The 26,847-nt window shown below is 39.5% G+C and overlaps 1 protein-coding gene and 2 long non-coding RNA genes across 10 annotated transcripts in view; 2 read left to right on the top strand and 1 right to left on the bottom strand.

Annotated features, from left to right (window-relative positions):
* Positions 1-7,091, top strand: part of LOC124054808 — a 78,000-nt gene extending 70,909 nt beyond the window's left edge. Inside the window, exons 2-4 of the long non-coding RNA XR_006842485.1 lie at positions 3,539-3,649; positions 3,756-3,816; positions 6,852-7,091. This is a non-coding gene — a long non-coding RNA (uncharacterized LOC124054808). The remainder of the gene's footprint in view (positions 1-3,538; positions 3,650-3,755; positions 3,817-6,851) is intronic.
* Positions 5,576-26,847, bottom strand: part of LOC124054800 (protein Dok-7-like) — a 32,077-nt gene continuing 10,805 nt past the window's right edge. Inside the window, exons 6-14 of one of the 8 annotated variants that reach the window (XR_006842481.1) lie at positions 23,064-23,162; positions 21,905-22,674; positions 19,842-19,890; positions 19,054-19,692; positions 17,783-17,871; positions 15,605-15,674; positions 9,070-9,249; positions 7,125-7,220; positions 5,760-5,897 (exon numbers count right to left, since the gene is read on the bottom strand). Coding sequence is in view for 6 of the 8 variants with exons in the window: in XM_046381186.1 (XP_046237142.1) it covers positions 5,761-5,897; positions 9,070-9,249; positions 15,605-15,674; positions 17,783-17,871; positions 19,054-19,692; positions 19,842-19,890; positions 21,905-22,674; positions 23,064-23,162 (2,033 nt within the window). In the remaining 2 variants the exon portion in view is untranslated. Of the gene's footprint in view, positions 5,898-7,045; positions 7,221-9,069; positions 9,250-14,877; positions 15,098-15,604; positions 15,675-17,782; positions 17,872-19,053; positions 19,693-19,841; positions 19,891-21,904; positions 22,675-23,063; positions 23,163-26,847 lie in introns of those variants that run through there. The other 7 variants (XR_006842482.1, XM_046381188.1, XM_046381187.1 and 4 more) reach the window with 7 other exon arrangements.
* LOC124054809 lies at positions 13,352-16,215 on the top strand. The gene is made up of 3 exons (XR_006842486.1): positions 13,352-13,481; positions 15,543-15,695; positions 15,983-16,215. It is a non-coding gene; the product is annotated as an uncharacterized LOC124054809 (long non-coding RNA).

Raw genomic sequence — 26,847 nt, 5'->3', positions numbered from 1 at the left:
TTCACCCTCTAAAAATGTGTCTGTGTGGACATTAGAAATAGGAGTCGCTCTCTCGAGTTTATAGCAAGAAACTGAAATGAACCAAACCCTTAACAAGATTTATTGATGCATTCGTCTTTAGGCCAACCCTCTATACTGTCGATAGAGTCAATGAGAAAAGAAAAAAAAAATGATCTGGAAAGTATGTTTGAACACTCTGTAATCAGCAAGAAGGAAAAACACTCATCAGGTTGTATCAATGAACATATTAAGAAGGCTAATGTGCCATCACAGTTCAGTGTGTGTTTTCAGTCTCAACAGTCAGCTTGTGTGGAGATAATGATGATGTTCGTATCCTTAGCTGTCATTAAATCATCTGGAATGCCTCGTGTAATGGAGTCTTATTAAACTGGAATGTAATTAGCAAATTATAATAGACTATTATCAGCACACAAGCAAGAAATGCACAAATAAAGAAAACATGAAAGCATCAGGGAAAAGGAAACAGCTGCAGTCCAAAGAGAATGAAAGCTGCATAAGAAAAATAAAAGATTAAGGCATTTCCTCCTGAAAAGCCTTGTGGGCACTGACTGCAAGAGGCTCTTTGTGTGTTTGTGTGAGACATTAGGGGCCATAATTGAGTTGGGCTGAACAAGGCCAATGACCAGGAACCAACGACCAGAGCAAAAAAGGTCAGTGGATGAAGATTATTGGGTTGGCTGTTTGGAAATGCTACTAAACCCTGCAGGCTTTGACCATTTGCAGCAAATCATTTCCGACAGATAAACCGATCAGCTGCTATTTGTGGAAGCATAACATTTACTTAGAAGCCATGAGGTTGTAGGTTCAAGCATCAGTGCATGAGTTAAGAGACTGTTGTTCGACACTTAGTGAAGCCGGACTCGACGCTTGTGACGTTGCATACTTTGTGAGAGGTTTCAAATGTGAAAAAAAAAACAAAAACAAAAAAACCTACTTTATGACTCCATTTATAAGGCGCAGGGAGCCAGTCTCGCTATTTACATTAATATTAAGATGCTGGTCTGACATCCTTTAAATCAGTATAATGTATGTATGTAAGGCATGCAAAGATGTTTACCCTACAAATGACTAATTTCCATGTCCTTTATGCTTTTTGTTGCTCTACCAGACACCACCTGGAGAACATGTGCTGCTGTAATCTAATTTATTGATGTGCACTACACAGAATGAGAATTGATTGAAACAGGAGGAAAAGAATGACATGAATAACAATATCATGTAGCGAGACGGGTCAATTAGCAGATCGATAGTTGTTGGGAAAACTTTGTTTGTCTGAATAGTAAAATTAATGGTTTTGTGAGAACATGTTGGATAAATTAATTTTTGGGGCAATATGGTGCAGAGGTAAAGTTGTTGTAACAGATGTTGCTGTCAGGATTGATACTACTTCAGTTCATTCAGCTGTGTTAAGGTTGGGTGAAAACTGAATGCTGACTACTTCACAAGGTGCTCCACCATCTTTGCTGCAGTTTGAGGCTGATTATGTGAAAAGTTATTAAATATAACTTTGCGAGCCTGTGATGACACCTAGCATTTTCTGTTTCAGGCATGAATTTGACTGATGTCACAATACAGGCTTGATGGTATTGTATAGTTTCAGGTGGACCCATAAAATTATATTAACTTATAATCACTGTGCAAAGTTGCTGCTAGTTTACACATCCAGCAGACACAGAGCAACATCAGCATTTATAGTCACGTTTGTGTTCACCTGATTGATGTGAGTCACTCTCCTTGTAGCTCTGGTTTGTTCTCCTTCTGCAACTGAGGGAAATATCTGGTTGCTTAGCTGTTAAATGTTCTACAGTGTCCACCAACTAGTCGCTAACCTTCCTTGTTGGCTGTTTGGTGCTTCCAGGACAGCAACATACAGTGTGTTTGTGGTGACAGTGCAGTGACAATGAGCCGAAACACAGAGCTGAGAGAGGATAAAACACTCTGTAGAGCTGAGGGAGACTTCTGGGTCGGCTTATAACCCTCTGTGGTTCCTGCGTTGCGAGCATCACCTTTCACACTGCATCTAATCCATCTTGATTAGTGCAGCTCTAAGTTCCACAGCAGAGTGCTGGATTGATTTTCAGAAGTCCAGACAGTTTCTTTTTATGAAGTTTTTGTCTAAATGTGGACACAGTTGACAGTAACTCAAAGAAATTCCTTTTTCCCCTGCTTCAGTTTGAGGAAATTGTTTTGTATTGTGGACTCACTGAGGCACTAGTGTTACTTCGTGACTGACAAAAGGCTTGGGCCCGAATTGTCAAATTGGATTAATAAAAATTCATGGGAACATTATGTTGAGTGCAGACTCTGCTTTTAATTTTTTTTTTTTTTTAGCTACTGTACAGCACCTACTGTATTTAATACTCTTGAAAAATTATTAAAGCGCAAAATGTTGTTGCCTGAAAACAATCCTTTCTCACAGGAGGGGATAACGACCTTGCATGAATAATTAAACAGATTGAATTTTGCTTGAATTTGTTTTCTGACAAGTAAGTATAAGACTGACAAAGGAAAGCAGACAGTTTGATTTGCAAGTACCAATTACTTATTCAGTAGATGTAATTTTCTTAGAGGCGAAGGAGAGAAGGAGATTTCAGATAATTGAACCAGTACAAAGAATTCAATGGCCCTGGGATTTTATACACTCGTCTACAGCCTTTGTTCTTTGAACCCAATGTACACTGAATACAGTGGCGTGTACATTTATTGGTATGAAGGCACCATTTATGTGCTTTGTGTACAGTACGTTCCATAGCAGACTGACAGTATACTAGGACTGCTAGGTCTTTTGAGGCAGTCAAAGGCTGTTCTCAAATTAGTTCGGGCAATTCCAGTGAAAGTTCCAAGTCTCGCCAAAGTAAGGTTCAAATCAAGACTCAAGTCAAGTCTTGTCAAAGCAAGTCCACAATTGAGTTTAAAATTTGTCAAAGCCTTCCCAAGATAAGTGTCAAGTCTAGATTCAGGCCAAACATTGATTTTCTCAAAGCAAGTCACAGCTCTGGTAGACAAATGGTAGTCCTGAATAAGACATGTGGTGTATTCAGGGAACCGCCAGAGAGTAAGACTGATTAAAAACTCTGCCAATAAGAACTAAACTGCTTTTTCTTACACAAGATTTGTCTGTGGATTGGTATTGTTTAACTACTGCTGCTTGTTTCACAATGGCTTTAAGTTATCAATACTGGACCACAGAGACTGCCAATTATGTTTTACTTCTCTACTGTCTGTGAATAAATTTAATGAGCAAATGAGTTTTGGGGAGACACTTGGCTGCAGTGTGTGGTTCCAGTTCAGTGAGGTTAATATCCACAGTGTGGGTGACTGTGTAACGAGCCAATCGGAATCACGCGGCTCTGAAAGCTGGCAGACTTTGTATCGCCATCTTGAAAATATGTGTAACTGGAGCAATCCCTATTAACAGTCCCTCAGTGTGAAAGCCTTTAATTTGGACCTTTCACAGTGCGATCTGTACTGTCATCTGTCACTGAAAATAATATTCAAATCCCGCTGTGTTTCTCAGCCACACAGGGGCTTCCAGATCCTGTCCTGCAAAGATGTCTCAACTGCAGGTACAAACTGAGTGTTTGCTGGTCCTGCGACATCGTCCACTCTGCAGCTGAGGCACATTACTGTGAGCAAACCTTGATCTGTCATCGAGCAACATCATTTACCAATCAATAGCTCTTTGCAACAATCTCAACAACTCTAACTATAATAAACATGTCTGGTTTCCACAGGGGCTCCTGTTATGTCCACCTCCTGTGTGTGAGAAAGGGCCAAAAAGATGTCTACAACAAGGTAAGGCTGCTGCATTCTAGTTCATTCAGTAAAACTGCATAGTCTGATAGCTTTAGTTAATGTTACTTGTTGTGTTTTAGGTGTTTTAAGTAGCACCTAGCAGCTAAATTTTAACTTTAAATAAAACATAAAACAACTATAACACTAGCATCTAAAAATCATTTTAAATCAGGCAATGAAATGTCAAAAGGAACACAACAATGTTCTACAAATACAGTATGTTTTTCAAGTATTTTTTGGTTTGAAAATACTGTTGTCCAATACCTACAGATGTCAACAAAATTTTAATTAATTCAAGCAATTACTGATTAACAAATTCAATTTCCAAATATTTGCGCATTTAAAGTGTATGTATTGTATGTATTATATAACTCAATTTAAATTAGCCTTTAAATATGTCTACGCTATAACTTGTGGTTAGTGCTAATTTCTTTCATACTGCAGACCAGTCTACAAAACAAAAAAATCTCAGTGTTGAACAAAAACAAACACATCAATTGTAAGGATGCTTTATATTATATCGTACCAAACAGGCTTACAACTGCACATGGGTGAGGAAGTTCCATGTCATCTACAGTAGCTCTAGAAAAACTCAACACGCACATCAAAGCAGTAGTTAATGTTATAAATAATTTATAAGAAAAATAGTATTACAAACAAAAAAAAAGCACCTCAAGAAAGAAGCACTGTCCTTGAACTCTTTTCAGTCTTTACTGTACATATATTATGTCTTCACTTATACTGTAGAACATCACCTGAACAAAAAGAGAATGTATTTACAGATATCAAAACAGAGTGGAGTTTTGAGGCAAATACGAATAATTAGCTCTACGAAACACATACTGAACTGTATTCAGAACTGCATTAAAAACGCCTCTGTGTACACACACAACTAGGAATAATAATAATAAAATGGATTTTGACCACTTTTCTGAGTTCAAGAAAAACAAACTTAAAACTTCTTTTCATAATATTGGAAATTGAGTGCCAGATAGTTATTTCTGGGATACATCTGTTGCTGCTTGGTGACTTAAAAAAAAAAAAATAATAATAATAAAAAAAAAGGTGTCTACTCTGCTTTGCATCACTTAAAGACTTTTTCACAATGCATCCTGTGAAGCAGAAGAAAAAAAAAACAAACAATAGGAGCACTGAGACTCTGATAATAAACACCAATTAGTTACACCCAGGGGAAAAAAAGTCTCCATGCATGATGTGAAAGTATAAAGCAGAACTCTTAATTATCCTACACTTATTTATACAAACATAAATCTTGCTTAAAAGCAAATTTCAGGCTCACTTGTTAAAATAAAAATGTATTTTAACAAGTGAGCCTGAAATTTGCAGGATTCCGAGTAAGACTGTATGGAAAGTTTCCCCGAATATGAGCATACTAAAAAGTGAGCTTTGTGCAGCTACACGTGGAATTACTGATTATGGTTACCGCTGAGGAATAAATGAGTGTGAACTTCTTGTGAGAATAAACACCATCCCTGCTTCTTCCCCCAAGGCCTGTCTCACTCTCCCAAGGACAAAAGCAACATATTGCATTTTATTAGGGATGGCCTGGCTGAGCTGTGAAATGCCTCTGCTTTGGGGGCTTTACTGGAGCCAGTGACTCAGCTCAGGACTGGCACATCGTCCTTAGCCTAAGGCTCTGGAACTGACATAATGCCATTTAATGAGATGCCCAAGTCCACAAAGAAGAACAAGATTGAAACCCTGCACCAAACCTTTCTGGGGAGGCTCCATCTTCAACTTGTTCTAAGATGACAATCTCAATCTGAGAAGCAATGGATGCTTGGAAAACAACTGGATGAAACAATTTCCAAAAAAAAAAAAAAAAATCTGAGCCATGTTTCTCACAAACTTTACAGTTTGATGTCGTAGGCTGGTCTTGAGCAAAAACATCCAGCTGAGATCAACAGTCCTGTGATGAAGAGGTCAATGCGGCGTTCCCTTTCTTCTCAGTTCCAGAGAGTGCAGGCCCTCCTGCCGACCCAGGGCGTGCTGTGTGCCCACTTTGTGGGCCGTCTCCGTAGCGGTGATGTCAATCTGGGCGTATTTGGTAGAGCTCTTTCCTGTTGAAACACAAAGAAAGATGTCAGGGAAAGTTTAGAGCTGCACACCTTTGTTTAATTAATTTCAGCTTCCTACTGCCTTGGTCGAAAATAGAGCTGATCAGTTAGTGCACTGATAGAAAATTATATGAACAGCAGTTAAAACGTTATGGAAATACTCCTTATTTGCTTTCTTGCTGAAAGTTAGATGTGAAGGTTGGTGCCGCTGTCATGTCTGTAGAGTAAATATGACGCGAAAGAATGACTGCATATCTTGCCTGTGTAATTTGTACAAAAACCAAATTGTAAAAGTGTTTTTACGAGGGGTTAAATCCTGCACTGCTTCCTGGTCTTGTCATTTTTATACCTGAGTTTTTGACTTGTCTGAGGTGCTGGTCAGTGGATTTTGTAGATTTTTAAGTTCTGAGCAATGTTCAGTGATCAGTTACGTGTTTTGTTGATAACTATTTACTGAACAAAGCGAGACATTTGAAGATGATTTTCTTGGGTTCTTGAAAGGGGCAACAATTACAGCAAATTCTGCAGATTTAAATCAGACAGGTGGACAGGACATTCTTGTTTTAGGCGACAGGAAAAACATTGCTGAATCATCTTTTAAAAATCCAGAATTTTGACAACTGATGAAAACATCCAAGCAAACATGACAGAAGAGAGTTCAGAGTAAAGTGAATCTCTGCCCTTGCTGCCAACATGATTGCTTTAAGTATGCAAGCAAGTGTCGCCACGCTAAGCAGAAGAATATGCAAATGACTCAGCTGAAGCCTTTAAAATTCCCCTCATGTGCCGTCTTCCATATGCACGTCAGTAGCATTGCCACAATTTGGTGCCCTTCCTTGTGTGAAAATCAAACGGCCAAGAAGTCTAGGTTTAATTGCAAAAGCAGAATGTGCATGACTGTCACAAAAATGCACATCGCTGTACCGCTCCTTCCTGCTTAAATTATGTGTTTTGCAGACCCGTAAAGTCGAGGAAATCAAAACCCCTGGAGGAGGATCCCATAAAGCCAGTGAATTCACAGCTGTGATCTGAATGCCCTGTGACCCCCCCCCCCCTTTCAGAGGCAAGGTGGGACACCCCTCCTCCCAGGTGACAGATTAATGAGGCCGCACCCCGGGATATAAACTGTATTGCTGACATCAGATATTAACCTCTATCATGTCATGAGCTTGAGCGGTCCTAGTATTCCTGAGGGCAATGATGCTAATAGTCGACTTATCTGTCAATTACAGCTCACTGGCGCGTCTCCGATGACAAGGACACAGCTGTCTTTTTAGCGAGACGAGAGGAAATCGGCTCAATCGTTGGGGAGCGATTCCTGTAACTCTGAAAGTAAAATAGAATTACAGGACAATCATGTTGTCGAGAGCGACTTTTCATCCTCGCCTGATATTGATATCCTGGTTTATTTTAAGTTGGCTCTTTCATATCTGTCAACAGGATTCAAACAGAAAATGTATTATTTACAAAAATTGGTTCTCCATGCTCAGCACAGATCAGAGCACAAGCATAAATCAGAAGTCCTCGTACACTGTGTGAACAAAGTCAAGAAAATGACTGACTTGATTTTACTGTCATTTTATTCAATTAGGAATTTTCTTTTTAAGTTCTTTCCTTTGGCATGAAAAATGTGCTTACATTGAATCTATTCAAGGGCCTCATTAGAAATCCTCATGAATTTTGGCACAAATTTCTAAAGGAGGTCTGAATATGCCTTAAAGAGCATTGATGACTGTCTAGTTTATGACATTTACAACATGTCCATTTTGGTCAGTGCTCTGCTGCATGTGATTTAACATTCGTGTCTAATTATGGTAAAGGACTTTGGTGTGTCTGCCTCTGTGTGTGTCTTCATTAATGTTAGCCAGCAAAGTCGAGTATATAAAATATGAAGGAATTATTAGTTAAAAGAAGGTAAATACAACAATTCCATGGCTCTGTTGTTATTTTAATATTACAACTTCCCTCTAGAGCTGACATTTAACTACACCTGTGCCTTAATGTGTTTTTCTAAAAAAGAAACCACTTATGTCACAGTAGTATCTCTCTTAACCCTGAATATAATCAATGAACAAAATAAAATCCCAAAATATCAAGGAGCCACACACCCTCTAAAATCACGTTTCACCTTTTCCAAAATGAGCCAATTTCACTGTAAATCCCACTTTGTTAAAATTCGTTAAAACTGTTGCCTCTGTCTGCAGTAGCTCTTTGTTCTACTGCGTTAGCCCGATGAATGAGACTCTTTCACTGAATGGTGTCTCACTCTACTATTTTTGCAGAGGCAGATAATTAAATTACTAAACTAAAATTACAAAAATCAACTCCGTGGACCCTATTCTGCCAGACTTCAAGGTTGTCTAAACACAAAAAGCCATACAAGCGCATTCAATATGTCTGTAATTGGTGAAAACATGTCTTTGGGCTTTATGGAAACTAAACAACAACAGCCATTATGTGCCGAGTCATCCAGATAGCCTGAACCAATACCAATGAGCCAGTATCTCGTGTCTCGATTTGTTGGGTAGCTTATTCGCTTTCCAGTAATCCCTCTTGAGATCTTTGAGTTTCAGTAGTGAATCTTTGAAGTGACACAATTTTGTGATACCTTTTGTTAAACAAGAGTAACAGCAGATGTTTCTCCTCAGGTGCAGGGGAAAAAAAACCCACACCCTGACAGCTGAACATGGCTACCGTCTGAGCAAGGTAAGACATTTTAGTTGTAAGTTGTACTTCCATCTAACTGCTGAACAAACTGGGGGCAAACTTTTGAAAAAGATAGATAAATTGATAACAATTAATTAGGTACAAAAAACTACCTACACAAGGTTTTTTAGTAGTTACCTCAGTGAGAAAGACCTCACAAACCGGAAACAAAACCACCTTAGTCACTGACAAGTGAATTGGAATCTTATGGGACAATCCAGGAAGACGCAGACTATTTGGGTCATATGTTCAATACGTCCAAAAATGGCAGAAACCACATTAAGCAAATGTGAAAACTATTATTTACTTTTATTTTTTAAATTATGCCTTATTTTCCTGTAGCAATATTTCAGAATGCACATCAAAATCCATTAAGGGAAACGCTGTAATTTTTAAGGAAAGCTAATCATTATCACATTAGAGAGACACTATTTAACTCGTGAAGGGGTTATTTCAGAGGTCTCCTTACGCTGAGGCGGGAGATGTGCGCCAGTCCCTCGGGTGCCAGGACCTGGTTCCTGCAGCTCCAGCTCCATGTAGTTGAGCTGCTTCTTAGATGTGGGACTAACAGGAATATTCACGTAAGTCGCTCCTTCACTGCGAGGCCTTTCAGGGAGCGGTGCCTCTGGGGGGAAAATGAACACTGCCCCTGTCAATACAAGAGGAGCAAAGTGTTAATTAGTTTGAACACGTATTTTCAACGCAATCCCTGAAGAGACTTCTAAACTAACAAGTAATTCATCCTGCTAACAAGATTTTTCTGTGTAGTCACAGCCTGATGACTTACACTGTATCACAAATAACTCCACTGTCATCCAAAAAACATATTAAAAACACATAAAAGACTCAATGCACAGTCATTTGGATGGCTATGTCTTCATTACAATGAACATGGCCAGTTATTTCACAATATCTTGATTGATTGGAGTGTCTATATCTATTTTGTAGACTGACTGTGTACATTGTAATAAGAAAGAAAAGTCCCTTTAACGGCTCTTGTGTGTTTCTAAGTTCTTCTGCAAAGTAATAAGCTCCACCAGGCTTCATTGTGGGTTTTCATCTTTTCAAGGGATTTGCCGATAACTTAAATAGATAAAAACACAAGTCTTACAGTGATGCTTATTTGACAACAAGATTTGTTTTTGTCAATATGACCTTAATTAAAAGACAGTGAGGAAATAAAGGATAAGGCTGGTGTTACTTTAACACTTTGTAATTACAACCTCAATCAAAAGCTAAAATATTTTCACCCCTCCAGGGGTTAGTGGCTCTTGAGGCACGGTCCTTATCAACAGCCTAACATTAATTATATTCATTCAAACATCTGCAATAAAGTGACAATCTTATTTCCAACAGTAAAGCACAGCAGCAGCTACTGGCACAAAGTGTATCCCAATGAATTGCCCTTTTACCCCAGAGGCTACTTGCGTATAATTAGCAGATAGGCCCCACTGCCAGAGATAAATTACGAGATACATTAAAGTCATTTTGTATTATGAGGCAAGAAGACTCAGTTGGCCTTTTAATTCCACCCTGAGAGCTATTTATCCAATAACCAGTTTCTAGAACATGTGGTATGTTTTCAGACCCAAATCTTTGACTGTAAATTAGATTTACATAAAAACAAAACAAACAAAAAATAAATAGCGCAAAATCTAGTTTTTCTAGTATGTGCAGAGGTATGCATCATCAACAGATTTCCTTTTTTAAACCTCCTGTTAAAAAGCATCTGCACAATTGGTCTCTGACAGATGTACTAAAAACTATTATATTCTGGGTTAAAACAACAAATCCTTCAAAAACCAATGGACAACTAGTCAAACAGGGCTGTCAGCAGAAAAATAAAGTCAAGTAAAACCAACAGGAAATGTTGCCTCAATCCATTTCAGCAGAATAGCTTTTCCTGTCAAACACAGAAATTATAGCCACAAGGCTGCCTAAAGTGTGTTATCCATGTAATTTATAGCCCTGATAAATGGCTCACCTGTCATAAACGTAAAAGCTACCCTGGACAGACAGGAGCAGAGCTGAGTGCACTGAATGAACCTGGATGCTGTTTGGCTCAATGTCTCATTGACACAGTTTCAGAACAACTGCATAAAATATGTGCATTTTTCTGTTTTTGTTTGCCTGTATCTACAATAACATCAAAAGAGAGAGCTACAAGCATCAAAAACAGGGGGAAAGTGCGCTCAAGGATATCTGAGAAATTTGCATGGCTTGAATACTTCTGCTCTCCCGTGTGAATAAAGACTAGTAAAAAGCAAGATGTACTTCATCTTACTTACTGAAACAAACGGATACTTCGCTGAAATGAAATCTGAGTTTTGAGTCACAGCTCAGTAGATTCACGCGTTCACGTTAGATCAAAAGGTGTATGTATAATCAGGAATTGGATGTTAACGGATTGAAAAATGTTAACCAGACACGGCCGAAGATAAATTTTAAATATGGTGAGTTTTGAACGCATGTATTTCTACCTATATTGTCCAAAATAAATGCACATCATGGAAACACATGCAGTTCTTTATAGTACATGGATGTGTTCACACACACATTTGTAGCCAAGAAATTTAAGTTACTTGTTGCCAACCTGTTGCAGGAAAATCTAATTTGTAATTAATTTTACTAATAACTAATTTTAATGTGATGATTTTTCAATTATTTAGTTTTCTATTAAAATGTATGGCAGAAATGCAGCAGATCCAATCAATAAATGACATAAATGATAAATAGATTATCAAAACAGTTCCATTTACAATTCCATTAACAGTTAAATTTAAGTATAATTTTCAAATTAAGTCGACTAATCGTTTCTGTTCTACTCGCCACTACAGTTCTGAAGCACCAGGCTACTCCTCGCCTATTTATCAATGTAGAATCTAAAGCCTGACCAATAAATCAAGATACTTATCCACAATGTTTGATTTATGTGTTGAAGGAGGGAATAAAAGAATAGTGGCCAATAAATCATAATCTGATTTTTCAATGCTAACTGCAGAAAATAAATAAATCCATCATTGGTCAGGCTCTACAAAGTCTCCTCTTTACCTGATTTCACACAGTCATGTATTAAGGAGGCCAGTGTCCCATACGCTGCTGATGTAATTCATGTCAAGCACTTTACATCAGCAAAAACTATTCCTGTTACCATGACTGAATCTTTTACCCATACAATAATTCAATAAACAGAAACGACTGAGGTTCCCACTGAGCACTACCGCTTCATAACAAGACAAACACAATGTTTACTGCAGCCATGTAAACATCTGCACTTGTAAAATTCTGTTTACTTTTACGTCGGTTACTAAATGACTGATGTTTCAAGATTAACGAGAATATCCAGATCACAGAAGCCAGACTGTTTAGCTACAGCTGCTAATGTGCATTAGACAATACCATCAGCAGGATGTGTACAACAGCAGAGAGCAGTCGAGCTGACAAGAATCGCTGCTTGAAACACAAACAATAATGAAACTCTCCAGAAGATGAGTTATTATACACCTGTAGCAGTAAATGAAATATTCATTTATTCCTTAAATTCATGCACTGACGTATGTCAGAATTTTAAAGCTACAACATGCTGTGTAAAATACACTATTTTAGTTTCCACAGTGACAAATGTTTGTCATGAACTATCTGTATCTCTACAGCTGTGCTGTAATGACACCATTATGAAGATGCAGCGCTGTAAATTTTGTTCAGTCGTCAACTAATAGGCAACATTTGTGAGCAAATAAATAAATAAATAAATTAATAAATGTCTCCTGCTACTGACTCTTCCTAAATGGCTGCTGCCTGCTGTCATTACCCACAGCTCACAGGCATCAACCCCAGGAGATACTCGTACGATCAGTGAGAAGCCATTAGACGCCAGCAGAGCCTCAATGGGTGCAGCCTTTGGCAGCGTCTACAAGGCCTGATACCTAATTGATCAGACACCAAGCAGCCCTCGCAGTAATGTGGTGTTTCTAATGGCTGCCATTACAACAGCGGGTTTGCCCACAGCTCTAAGGATAAGGGGACTTTTCCACAATACACTTTATGAAGCCTCTGGGGGCGACGTTAGTGGCAATACCTGGCTGGGCTTACTGATCCGAACTAACAAAGTCAACTGCTTTTCAGGGTGAAACATGAGTTTAATGATAGCTGTGTCTTCAGGGTGAGAGGCCTGTTGAAGCTAGTTTCCAACCTTTCACATGCTAGGAGAAAGATATTAAAGGTAACACATGACATAAGGATTACTACTTTAAACCCATTTCTTTGAGTTGAACAAAATATATGCCACTAGAAACAACTAGATGATGATAAAGTAGAGAAACAATATTTTGATCAGTGACTGGCATTGGCCAATAGTGCTTACAGCAGTCTGTGGTGACTGATCAGACCAAAAATCCTGCTTACAGTTATTTTACAGCAACTAAAAATGACCTATTTCAAAACCTTTTTCAAAATTTAGGGGCCAGAACACTCCAATGTCACTGTGGCTATGACCCAAGTTTTTATTCATTTTTTTTTCCTTTCTAAATTAATGTTAGTGTATAGTCTGAAATAGATTATGACCAGGTCACTGTCCCATCAAAAACCTCACTGCTTCCACACTAGAAAAGTCTGGACAGATGTCTCAATATGGAGTCCAGTCAATAACCCCATCAGTTGTAGCTGCTGAGGAACTTACAGTGTTTTAATATGATTAGATGTAATATCAAATTCAAGTTATATGACATAAAAATCTTGTGCTTATTTCAGTTGCCATCAAGCCTCTATCTTCACATAAGCCTGAGCAACTGGACTTGAACGCTTCCTGCACGTCCCTGTCCATTAACTGCTTGCTGAGGCAGGATGATGGGAAAGATGACCTGGGAGCCGAGCTGAGTGTGTGTAGGTACATGAACATGACTGATGGGTTTGGTGCCACACTATGACAGCTGCTGGGACTTTCTAGAGCCAGTCTGCATTAGACTGAGGGCATGTTTCCGGGTGTGGGATGCTTAAGTGGCCAAAAATCCCCTGACGAATGTCCCCTCACCTTCCCACCAGGGCAGGTATCCCGTCATGCATCGCTGCACTCTCTGTTTGGTTATATATCTGTGTGTTTTCACTATGGACACAATTAGTTCAAGATTTTACATAAAGCACAGATGAAGAAGGCCCGTACTGTAGTGAGCACTACGCAATGAAAATCAGAGAGCGCCGTCGATTATTTTACACTACATTAATGGAAACACAAATTACACATGTGACTCATACCTGTATTTGCTTCACAGGCTCTTGTGATTCATTCATCGCTGACATCACGTTGCAAATCACATAAATTAACACAATTTCAACTGGTGCATCTGTTTAGCATTAGCTTGTCCCTCTGATGTACTACAATTACACTTGAGCCACAGAACCGGTTCTATGTTTTGGCTTTTTTTTTTTGTTTTTGTTTTAACCAATTCTAATAAATCTATAGTAACATGCCAAGAAGCATTTAACTGGAGACAGCAATGTTAGGAGTTGGAAAAAATTAAATAAAAATCAGTCCACAACAACAAAAGCAGGAGTATAATCCAAGAAACTACTACATTCTTTATACTAAAAAAAAAAACTAGAACAAATAGCATGATTATATAGAATTATTAAACCAGCAGTAAAAGTGCATCATGTTTAACTGGCATGCTTGTTTTATTTAGCCTGTATTTGGCAGCTGGCCGCTTTTTTGTAATCCGGGGTATACCCTGTCGATTTATTTTATGTTGTTCTTTTTTGAAATACATTTTTTTAATTGTTTAATAATATTTAGATCAAGTGTCGGATCAGTTAGAGATGTCAATGTCATACATCCCAACACCGACAAACTTTGAACTTACAGAGAGCGGATGCATCTGATTCCAGATATTATGAGTGATATGTACAGCCAACATTAATGAAAAAAAGGTCACTGTCCATTACCCTGGAAAAAGTCAAGTAAACATTATGTGTTTACAGCATGTCTGTCCTGAATCCTAACATCTCCCTCGTGCCTCATACTAGTCTGCTGTTTCAGACACTGAATGAGACTAATTTTATTTATTCATTCATGTTGATTCATGCTCACAAAGCAGCAGGTGATGTGTTGACTCATCCTTTTAATTCGCTTTCTGTAAGAGGGTCCTGGCTATTGTAAGAAGCCAGGATAATACATGGGTGTAAACATTCAGAGCACTCAAAAAATATAAATCTGAAAAGGTCCATTATGCATAAAATTACAACTGACCCTGACACTTGATCAAAATGCCATTAATAATAGCATTAAATTTTTTAATGTGACATTTTACAAAAATGATACGGTACACCCCAAATAACAAAATGCTGGTCATTCTAAGCTACAAAAAATACTGCAAAATCATATTTCTCTGTGACTGCAGTCCCTATCACCTTTAACATAAAAACAGTTGTCAAATAAAATCTGAGTTTCAGATAATGGCTGGGGGCATGGTGGACACAAACAAAGGCCAGATCTCAAACACAGGCTGGGGGGAAAAAACACAAGCACGCTAGTTTAACAACAACATATGCTATTTTCAACACTTTGCTGTTCTTGATTTTTTTACTATTAGGAATGTAGTAGCTTCACGGCTTGGAATTTGTTGCTGCTGATTGATCCCCCCTCTGTGTTTTCTAACATTGGCATCTGCAGTTAAAGGCTTCTCGGTATATTACTTAAGCGTTAAATGTTAACATTTATTAGAACTGGTCGAAAGAAAAAACAATCATTTCTGTGGTCATAATGTAACTGTAATACATCAGAGGGACAAAAGGATGTATCAGATGACATTTTGTTAATTTGTGTAATCTGTGATGTGATGTCAGAGATGAATCATATGGATCACATCACAAAGTCCATTTGTGCAGTTGCATACCCACTGTTCTGCAGATGTCTAACTGGCATGATAAAAAATATTTCCCATTTTCAAGTGCAGGACCTCACTACAACCCTTGCTGAACTTACTCGATGTCGGGATGTCAGCCGCACTCACCTTCAGTCTCTTGAAACATCCTCTGCTGACCACAGCTGCTCATTGGCTCGTACTTGCTTTTGTCTTCCGCCTGCAAAGACACACACAAACAGTAAGCAACTATTGATTAAGTTCATTACAAAAGAAATGTGACTATGACTTTCTCTTCGACGGCTCAGTGGACAATGTCAGGAGTATTTATAGACAGAGGGTGATATTTGAGATGTACTCAGCACTCTGGGCTATGTCTTACATGTTCAAACACTGTCTGCGATACCTCATTGTTATGGCAGAGATAATCATGCCGTCCAAATTGCCGATACATAATCTCTGATTCCAAACGACGACTGCTATAGTGGTGTGAAATTCGGTGATGGAATTCAGCCATATTTCTTTCAGTCTCGCTGAGAGGCCAACAGTGCACACAAAGAGGGATGCCTTGATGGGACCATCATCATCCTGGGAATGACGGAGGCTCGTACATAAAAGTGGTTATCTCGAACAGGCATCAGGTGATTACACTGGTGTAAAAATATGTTCTTTATCAAAGCACTCCAGGGGTAACATTCAGTAGCATCCAGTCCTGTGATGTAAGTCCTGTTATCTACGTGTAAGAGCATTTTGTATAAATAAATTATCTGTATTCAATATAATGTTGTTCATTTCTTTGGTAAAAACGCACAGTGTCTCAAGTGTGGAGCTGGACCCAGAAGGTGACGGGCTTAGCTTAGTTTAAAGACGGGCAGCAGGAGGAAACTACTAACCTGGATACTAAATCCTCACCTGTCAAGTCGACAACTAACATACTGAATCTTATTTATTTTGTACCAACAGAAATATAAAAACTACAATTTTGTGGCTTTCAAGGGAGTTACATGCTGCAACTCTTCCATATCTCCCTCTTTCCAATACTTCATCACCTCACAGTGAAGTGTCTCAGAAGTTACTGCATCCAGTTGTTGTTTATGAACAGGCGGTACATAACTTCCTCTGAATCCACAAATTCTCATTTTTAGATTTCTATTTGTACATGATTTAAACAGCTAAGATATACTGTGTTAATACGCCCGATAAGAAATGCTGAGAAGAAGAAGAGCCGAGTACCCATTTCACCTTGCTTTCTGTCTTGATGCTAAACCAGGCTAATCTGCTCCTAGCGTTTTTCAAGCTCTGGTCATGAAGCACAGACATGAGGGTGTCTCATAATGATTAATCCTACTTCACAGACAGACCATATAAAATACCTAAAATAAAAAGATTTCAAAACTGTTTCCAACTAAAGCATGCATTAGCATGCTGAATTGCCACTGTGTCATTTTAGCACGAAAGCCTCAACATCTGACCCAATCAATGCCAGATGGGGTATTTTGGTGAACAAACCCTTCAGTTTGACATGCAGGATGAGGGCAGCCAGCACACGTCAAACACTCTTATCCTGAGAGCATGTATCCTCAATTTGGAAGCCATACACTCGGGCTCTCTCATGTTTGGGACTTTCAGAGACTAGAGAAAATCAGTGGCCATCTGAGAATGACTCGCCTATAATATGTTTACAATTTCACACTACTTCAGAATTAAAATGTTTCTGTAAATGAAGCGGTTTAATTCAAAACTGTTTCATTAAATTTCATGATTAGCTACTCCATAAATGTTACTTTAACATCTACAAGAAAGAGCTTCATAGTCTAAGATGGCAGCTGAGTACTTCTGAGGTCATGCCATAATACCCTACTGCTTACTGCTTTGCTTCTTGTCCCTCTTGGCTGAATGAACACCCCTGAGAACAATGTGTCTCATCACACGCCCACACAGAGGTCTAAAAAGAGTGAGATTATGCTCATGAGACTGCACATACATTAAGTGCAGTACTGTAATGCTATGATTTCAGCTCATCACACACACAGAGAACATCACACAGACATTTCCAACTTTCTCAGCTGCTTATTCCAGCCAAGTGGACAAGAAGTTCAAAACCACAAAATGCTGATCGAACATATTTTGTCATGTTCAATTTGAGATATGACTCCAACATCTTAAAAAATAACCTCTGTAAGCTGCTATTCATTATTTATAATCCTCATCAATAGGTCTTCCCATGATATGAGATGCTTCCCCAAAAATGTTTAGCTGAACCGAACAGCCACAATGTGTGAACAGTTGATAGCATAAAGCGGATTAGAGAGTTCTGGATTGGCCTACCTCTGAGTTCCTCTCCGGCGCCCGACTCTCCATGATCTCATAAGCAGGATCAGCTCGGAGTCTTTCCTCTTTACTATTAAGCCTTTTGTCTGTTGGGAGAGAAAAATATAGTGTGTTTAGAATAAAGGAAACTGAACTCTGATTTTTTTTTGTGCCAATAGCCAGGACAGATGATAATCCCACATTTTGCTTTCTTTCTTAATCCATTTTGTGAATCGAAGCAGACAAGGTGCTCTCTGGGTACAAATGCATGATTTCCTGCAGATCCAGTGATGGGAACAGTGAACTGATTCATCATGTCACAATACCACAAACTATTACACATGTGGTGAAAAACTATCCCCAGTGCTGGGAATAAGAGCTGTCCAAATATAACATGCAAGGGAAAGCCGTCACAACCTGCATGCTGGTAAAGAGATTCAGCATGCAGACAGTTTAGTGTCACTGACTGGAATCTAAACACCACCGAGATGACTGAAACTTCCTGTGTTTTAATGAAAAAGTTTTCAGTTTGGTAACCACACTGTGCACTGAGTGAGATGTTTTACCGACTCTAACAGCAGCACAATTTCTAATTTACCTCCTGCAATTTCTTGTTACTTATTGGTCAGCATATACACACATTTATCTGTTATAATTAGACACATCTAGCTAAAATTACAGTGGCCTAATACAACAAGACTCCAGATATTGCAGGATTGTATTGCACTAGTTTATTAGGTACCCTTGAATTAAACTAATCAATCAAAAAGGAACAAGAAATTTCAAGAGACTGTATATTTGAGGTTCTTTCAAAACACTGTTGCCATTACATCCTTTGTCCACCGGAGAGTGCTGACAAGTTTATTTTTCAAAAATTATTTAATAACTAAATTTGAGTAATCTTAATAAAAAAAGCTTTTATGTTTTAACTGATGGCTTATTCATGGCTAACAAATAATATTTAAAAAAAAGTGTATCTTGATAGCTAAAAGCTATAAGTCGTAAATGACTTTTTACGGAACGTAGGCAATCCTTTTTTAAGTCTCGCAGTCATCTACTTTTCACAGTCCTCAAAAGGCTCAGTCGTAAAAGCAACACAAAAGGAAACATCAGTGAGAGCAGAGAAAACAACCAGTTGATGAAACAAAGGAAGCCAGTAGGAAAGTGTGTGTGTGTTTTTTTTATTGATGATAAAGAGAACAACAGAACAGAAACAAAGGAAGACCCACAACGACTGAGAAAGAGAAGGATACCAAAGGAACCGTAGAGGCTTTGAAGAGACGTCTTACCTTCACTAGTCACTGTCCAACCATTCATCTCTTCATACTGACACTGCCCGTCCACACTCTGTGATCCATCACCGCCAACTTGACAGAGCACCTCCCCATTAGCAGGAACTTCATGTACTTGTCTTCTCCTCAGGCCCAGCCCTCCTGGAAAGGTTTGTAAAGCGGAAGTGTTCCTGTTGTGATACATTTCAGCAGGTGTGATCCGTGGAGGAGGGTGGCAGTGCTCTCTTTGACACTTGAAACAGTTTTCATAAATTACAGCTCTTCTGTCTTGCTGTGAAACTTCTGATGGTAGGAAGATGCCACTTGGTGCAGATCTGAGGTCCTCTCCAAATTGAGGGCTCATTGACTCATACACATTCAGTCTGTTAGTCTTTGCCTCTGGCTGCCTATCTGTGCTTGGAAAGCCTAACAAGTCAGCCAAGAGACTGGCTAATTTCTCTCTTCCCTTTTTTGGCAGCAGTGAATCCTCATTTGTCCTCACTGTTGGATTCCCTGAGCTGTGGATGCTTCCGGAGCCAGCGGAGGAACATGATTTCTCCAGAATTTTCTTCACTGCAATATTGTATTTACAGGCAATGTTGGGTCTGCATGGCGATTTGTCAACACTTTGATCTGCTGGATTGAAAATACGATGTTCTGACGGCAAAGAAAAAAAACCTTTGACACGACCCCAAATCAAATAAACAAGTTGTAGCTGCTACAGCAAACTTGCATCAACTCTCTTCGTGCATGCAGAAATCAATTCATGCAGCATTACATACATTAGTTCAAGAAATTACACTTACCAGGTATGGCAGGTATCCCTGAACCACTTGCAGCGACATGCGGTGTCCCCTGTGAGACGAAATAGAAAATTACATTCTTAATACAAACTTCAGCATTTCCGCCAGTTTATGACAATTAGAGAATTATGAAAATTCATTTTATAAAGGCTAGTTTATAATATGAAATTCAAAAAATTAAAATGCTGAACTCAGCTGTGAGGAAGGGAGTGCAACACCTGGACAGCCAGCAACTCATCCCTGCTCAGGGGTAATACTTCTTACAAGGTGTAATAAAATGCAATTTCTAAGTGAATTCCTTCCAGTATTTTGATTATGATGTCTTGAAGTTTCTACAAAGGGCATCTTTTCAATCTTCTGCTGATATGTTAACGTATAATTATTTTTCCCATCCCTCCTTTACTTTGTGTACTAATTGTAAGCTTTTGCAAAAGTCTATAGATATTTAAAAGATTTTCTCAACATGTTTCTTGTTTATGACTTACAGAGCAATAACAAATGAATTTCATACTTTACTGAATATATTCTAAAAATGTTAAGTGACATTTGCTTTGGAAGTTACTTGTGGTTTAATGGTTTTTTTGAACGAGCCCTATAGCTGTGAGCCAATAATCTTTTACAGGGGTGGATTGTGTTGCTCACGCTGAGGGTGATAAATGCCCTCCTACACTGCTCATGCCTAATCAGCTTCTTGCCAGTAACTCTAATGTTTAATTTAGTTCACTGAGGTCTGAAGTGAAACAAAGAACATGAACATTTTTCACAGGAAATCAAACACAATTTGCCTTCTTAAATAAATGCACTACCAGCAGGTGGAGCTATATGTCGAGTAGTCAATGAAAGTGACTGCCATGAACAAACCAAAAAACCAAAAGGTTTCAGAGAGTTTGCAGCTGGATGTTCAAAAGAGAAGGAAATTTAAATTATAGCTCAAGAGTGAAGGTCTCGCACTACAGACGCAAGAATATAGTTGACAGTATACTGCACCTTTGTACCAAAAATCACCATAAACACAAAGGACAAAATCAGGTATATAAAACTGGCACAAACAACATACTGCAGCCAAGGAGGATCTCACAGAAAAAAACAAAATTAAAGGGGAAAAACTGATTTCTCTCGCAATTTAACATCTCTTTCTTCACCTACAGCTGACAACAGAGACAACACAGCAAAACTGAAACACTTGGTCAATTCATGGAGTAGCTGACACCAAGCCTTCTCTTGTTCTGGCAGTGTCTGTTTATTTCTTCAGACCTTTATACCATGACAACTGGATATCTTTGGCTGCACAAAGCACACAAGTTGAATATGTAAACCTGGCTGTTGGTAAATAGCAATGTGTGTGTTTAACAATTTGCAAATATCTTAAGGACAACGAAGAAAATAAATACCAGATTAATGAATGAAATGATGAAAATATCTCAGGAACCTGAGGAAGAAATCACTGTGAACTTCACAATCGTCATGCTGAGCAGAAGCCAAACACTGTCACCTTAGAGATAATCCAGCATCATATTGAGAAGGTTTTACTAGAAGAGCAACAACACCTCAGAAACTCTTATCTAGGGTATAAAAGCTGCACGTGTACTTGGATGACATTCAGGCAACAAATAAGAGGCAGAGGTGTGCAAAGATGAGCAGAAAAAAACTGCAAGTCATTCAGAGCTCACAATGTCTAAATCTGCTGGAGACAATGACTTCGTCAACCTCAACTGACTGCTAAAATGCTACCTTGTTAGACAGATGGGCCATGGGACTGTTTGTTGTTGAAGGCAGAGCGGCATCACAGTCAGCCTGTGCGATACCACAAAGGTCATAGTGACAGCGTGCTACAGAACAGATGATAGAGTGATGATAAGGCCTGTTCACACAAGCTGCTACTGTATGACAGGGAGTTATACAACAGACCACGTTCAGGAGACCATTTGAATGGGGACAACAAGAGTAGAGCTGCGCTTATGTATGAGCTTAATTTGAGCAATAAAGATAAAAATACACAAAGTGTTTTTTTGAAAAAGCACATTTTAGTCAGCACAACTGATGGAGAAGAATATTTTTCTGCTCACCTTAAATCCACCGCACACTGAGCAGATGGTCACAATGGTTTTGGAGACAGAGCTGCAGATGTGACAGGAGTCTGGGTGTTCACTAGAGGGCGCCACCCTGGTTTTCTTACCCTCCTCTGAGGGGCCTTGTAAGTGTTCACTCATTGGCTGTCTTTCAGAGTGACCCTCACAGGCCACAGTAGAGGGTATATCCCGCTTTGCTGAGTCCGTTGTGAGGTCTGAAGAGGCACGAGTGTCCTTAGTTCGGGAGGAGGGTTCACCTCCCTCCTGTAACAGACTTCTGGGAGTGTCATAGAGATACCTAAGTGAAGTTGGTACCTGGTACTCATGGCCAGGGACAGTGAGGCAAGAACAGGGGCTCAGGTCTTGAGCCAGGTGGGGAGGCAAGCTGAAAACAGAACCAAAGTCCTCCCCAGGAGTAATGTCCAAGCTGCCTGTATATGAGGAGAAACTTCCAGAGTAAGAGGAATGGCTGCCGGTGGCGATACCACTGTCAGACGAGCTCTGGCGGCCGATCTCCTGAAGCTGCCTGGGGGGCTTGGCAACAGGCCGGTTACCGCCTCCCTGGTTGACGGAAAGCTTCTCGAAGCTCTGGATCGTCCCTTTGGTACCCGCGTGGCCGATGCTTTCAGATGGGTTGGCGGCCGGTTCGGTCCAAATGGCCAGCCGGCTGCCTATGCTGCAGTCCGACTGGCTGGTGTCTGACGTGTCGGAGGAACCAGATATGCTGCGGTCGTCTCCCCCAGCAGACGGGCAGTACGAGGACGAGGCTGCAGAGAAAGACATTAATTAAACTGTAATGAATTTAATCAACAGCTGCCACTGGAAAACTGCTTTCATCAATACAGCATAATAACATCACTATGGCTGCTTTTCCTCAGCCACTTTTCTCCCTGATGTACACCACATAACAGGAACAATAAATCACGTATATGAGTAATGTCAAATATGCATACTTGCTTTAGATACAAGTACAGAACAATTAAAAGCCAATGCGCCATTAATATTTATAATTTTTGGGGGAAGAGGGATCCCTGCTGTTAAGGAATAGTGGGATGCTTTAGGATGATTATGAAAGATTCACATTCATGGTGGAATCTTTTTATTTTTTTATTCCAACTTTGAAGCCGAGCACAGCATGACAGTAACATGACTTCACCTGTACTGCTTCTGTGAGAGAGCATGCTCAGCCGTTTCTCAAGCTCCTGGGCCTCGTGGTTCAGCCTCTCCTCCGAATGCGTCTGACTGGCGCTGGGGTCTGTTAAAGAGAGCAGCCGAAGCTTACATTACAGTCATCAAACTAACAAGTGACGACAAGGTAAGTTTAGAGAGTCTTGCTGCTGTCGCTAAGACACGGGATCAAAAGTGACGCAGCTAAGGTGACACAAGGCGAAAGCTGAGAAAACACATCAAGCTCCTCCAGAGAAACAAGATGGGACACTTTAAACCACAAAGGTCCCGCTCATCTCTCTGTGGCATCACGCAAGTTAAATGTCAGCCAGACGATGACAGCGAAACGAATAACTAAACAAACACTTTTCGGAGTGTTGTATCCTATTATTTGTTCTGTGAACAAGTACAGAAAAAGGGTCACACAGGGGAACACCTTGCAGTATTTGTGCAACACTTATTAATAGCACTACCACGTGGCTCTGCTGCTACGGACTAAAGACTGTTGGTGCTGTTTAAGGATTTAATGTACCTTGGACGATCCAAGGTCAACTCTAACACTGGATCAGTTGTTTTATTCTATCTATTCGAGCCTCCAATGGTGATGTGGTAAATGTGCCTGAACCCTGTGAATAGTTACATAGACTTACAGTATACAGCAATGTTCTCAAATTAGACTGGGAAAAACTCCTTTGTTCACTATATGAATTTCTCTACCTGGAAGACAAATGGCTGTACAGGATGTGCTTCTGATATTTAGCCAGAAGCACATCATGCAAACCTCAAAGAGGCACATACTCCCAGCTGAAAATCTGTAATCTTTTGTTGCTTAATCAAACAGAGGAAGTTTTAAGAATTTTATTTTGGCCCCTTCTGCAATCTGGTGTAGACAAATAGCCAAATGTTTGTATGAACATTTAAGTTTTACATTTAGTCCTTCATTTATATGCTCACTATGACTTTCTTCTCTCCTGAATCTCTACAAACCAGGAGACTGAAGCTCATGAAGAGGCACAGATTTCTCCCTTTCTGTACTGAAATATAGATGTGCAACAGTGCATCTCAAGAATCCAAAGGGAAAAGAACTCATCGTTTTCAGGAAACGTATTTGGCCTGAGAAAACCTACCTACTGCAGTCTATTACAGACATAACTCACCATCAGAATTGACAAAATTCAGACTAAGATTTAAAATTCACAAAAATAACAAATATGACAACAAGGTGATAATGTTTTTTAATGTGTTGTTGTCCTGATGCCTTCCAAGAATCGGAGGCTCTGTTTGCATGCCAGAAGCATCATAAAACAACATGACAACAATATTTCAAATAGCTTGTCATGGGTGAATCCAAACAGAGGAGGTATTATACTGCCTCTGATGATACTTAAAAGCTGAAGGGGGCAAAAAAAAGAAAAAAAAATCAAAGTTACTGCAGCATCCCCACTACCTGCTGATGTTTGATTATGCTGAGAGAGATTCACATCATACTTGCCAACTCATATGCCATCTGCACTCCATTTAAGCAGGTCTCCCAGCCAATGCCGCTATGTAACAAGCGGCACGCCAACCCGACTAGATGGAGCGCCGCCAAAGAGATCAAAAAGGAGTGTGCCTTGAGTAATATCTGCTTGACTAACAGGTGTCGCAGCCTATCACACACTGTATTTTTGTGGCATGCTCATGCCAGCTAAGCTCCCCTAACACCTCCTCCCATTTGACAGTCACAGTAGCCAGAAAATCCTAATTTGGTCAGAGAAAGCAGTGAGCTGTGAACAGGCGTCAAAAATGTGTCCTGAATACATTTTTTGTATGGCTAGACACGAAATCCAAACTAAATAAACCGACTCCAACAAAAATTGCTATACACAAATGGTGGAAGATTGCAATAACCAGTCATAAAATCTTTGTCTATAGCGGTCGAATTTTAAAGGAATAGTTTAACATTTTGGGGAAATGGTGATTCACCAGCAGGCTAAATATACACAGCAGCTGGTTATCTTATCTTAGCATAAAGAGTGGAAACCAAATCCTGGCTAAGAAGTTAAATCTTGTTTAATTCATATAAATCCAAAGGATAAAAATGACTGCTGGCTCCAGCTACTTCCTTACTGTAGAGTGGATGAGAGTGGTGCTAATCTTTTCACATAACTCTAAAATAAAAGAAATGAGTGCAACACTATTCCCTTAAATTTAACCTTATAAATTCCTAGTGCAATTATTCATATGTAGGTAAAGCCAGGTAAGACACCAATCTTCATTCCCTGTATTGTCATCCAACAGGTGACTTCATTACTTGTTATTTCTGCAATTTTTCGAGATTAATATTCAAGTAATGCAATTAGATTAAAGACTGAAAAGAGAGAGCAACAGAGAGAAAGGCAGAGAGAGGTGGAAACAGTACGGCACGCCAGGGTGACAAACAGATAAGTGAGCCTGGGAACATAACGGCAATTAATCAAAACAGAGGCAGAGACATTCAGACAGGAGCTGCGTGGGACAGAGACCCAGACAAGGACTGAGCGGTGAACCACTGGCTGTAGACAGGAATAAGATAGAGCATGAAATGAAGGGAGATGGGAGGGGAGAGGGGAGCAGCGGGTGACCGAGTATAAAATGAAGGTGGTGGTGGTTGGGGGGCCAGAAGTGGAATCTGTGGATGAGGTTACATACATGCCCGGAGTGATTAGGAGGCTTTGGCTGCTCTTGTGTGAACGGCGACTTTGACCCCCCCCTGCCCGACATCCTCCCTGCTATTTATTCTACTACACACCACAATAAAAGGAGTATGAGCTCAACCTGTGATTGGGCGGCGAGACGTGTGAAAACCAGAATATCCATGAGCTCCCCTCCCCCACAGCTGCCCGGTGCCCACATTTCCTGTTAAGTTGTACACTAGGTGAGAAAAAAAAACATAAACTGCTAGTGTGGAAAATTGAGGGTGTTGAAGTGGTCAGTGAGAGAGCAGATAAGATAGAAGGGATTTAGTAATATGAGACCTGGCATCTGAGCACGAAGAACTGTTTTCTTGTATGATCCTTCATATAAGAGCCCATTTCTGTTATTTTTTTTGGATAGAGAAACAGTCCTGATCCAGATCTGCCATCATTTAATGTGGAAATACTTGTATGTATTTTATATAAAGTTTTATATAATACTGGCAAGAACCATGATAGGACACTCTAAAACTTTCAAATTTACAGAAACGTGGTTTGTGCCTGACAGAAATGAAAGCTAATTTTTACATTACACACGTTTTATTCCTGACAAAAAAAAATGTGCTTTATTTGAAACAAACATCCACTCTATACGTGAGCTCTTCTTTTGACAACTTTTGAGTCATTGCAATGAAAAAGCAAATAAAACTGTCTCTAACACTCAAAGTGGGATGCAACGTCAGCCTTATATTGGACACCACGAAAAAATTTGCTGTAATTTCATAACCAGATTATGGACTTGGATTATGGTTTTGTTTCAGAGAAACACGATAGCTTTGGAATCAGTAAGTTTTGTTGTTCTTCATGTTACGCGGTGACTGATTAGTAGGAGTGTTTAATTGGTGAAGAAGAAATCAGCCACAGTATCATTTTGCAGTCTTTTGATCTGACTTTATAACACAATGCCTTAAATTGCGTTTGGTATCACTGTAAAGCTCAGTTTCCGCTCTTCCATCTGATCAGGCGGGTCTGGTCATAAAAATGATCATTCTGATAAATAGCTGATGGCTGCAGGTAGGTGGAATAATGAGGAAAATATTAATTACTCACAGTGAGTTG

This window comes from Scatophagus argus, chromosome 23 (assembly GCF_020382885.2).
Source record: "Scatophagus argus isolate fScaArg1 chromosome 23, fScaArg1.pri, whole genome shotgun sequence".
NCBI lineage: Eukaryota > Metazoa > Chordata > Actinopteri > Scatophagidae > Scatophagus > Scatophagus argus.
Note: the sequence above shows the minus strand (reverse complement) of the source record. Positions and strands in the feature narration are given on the sequence as shown.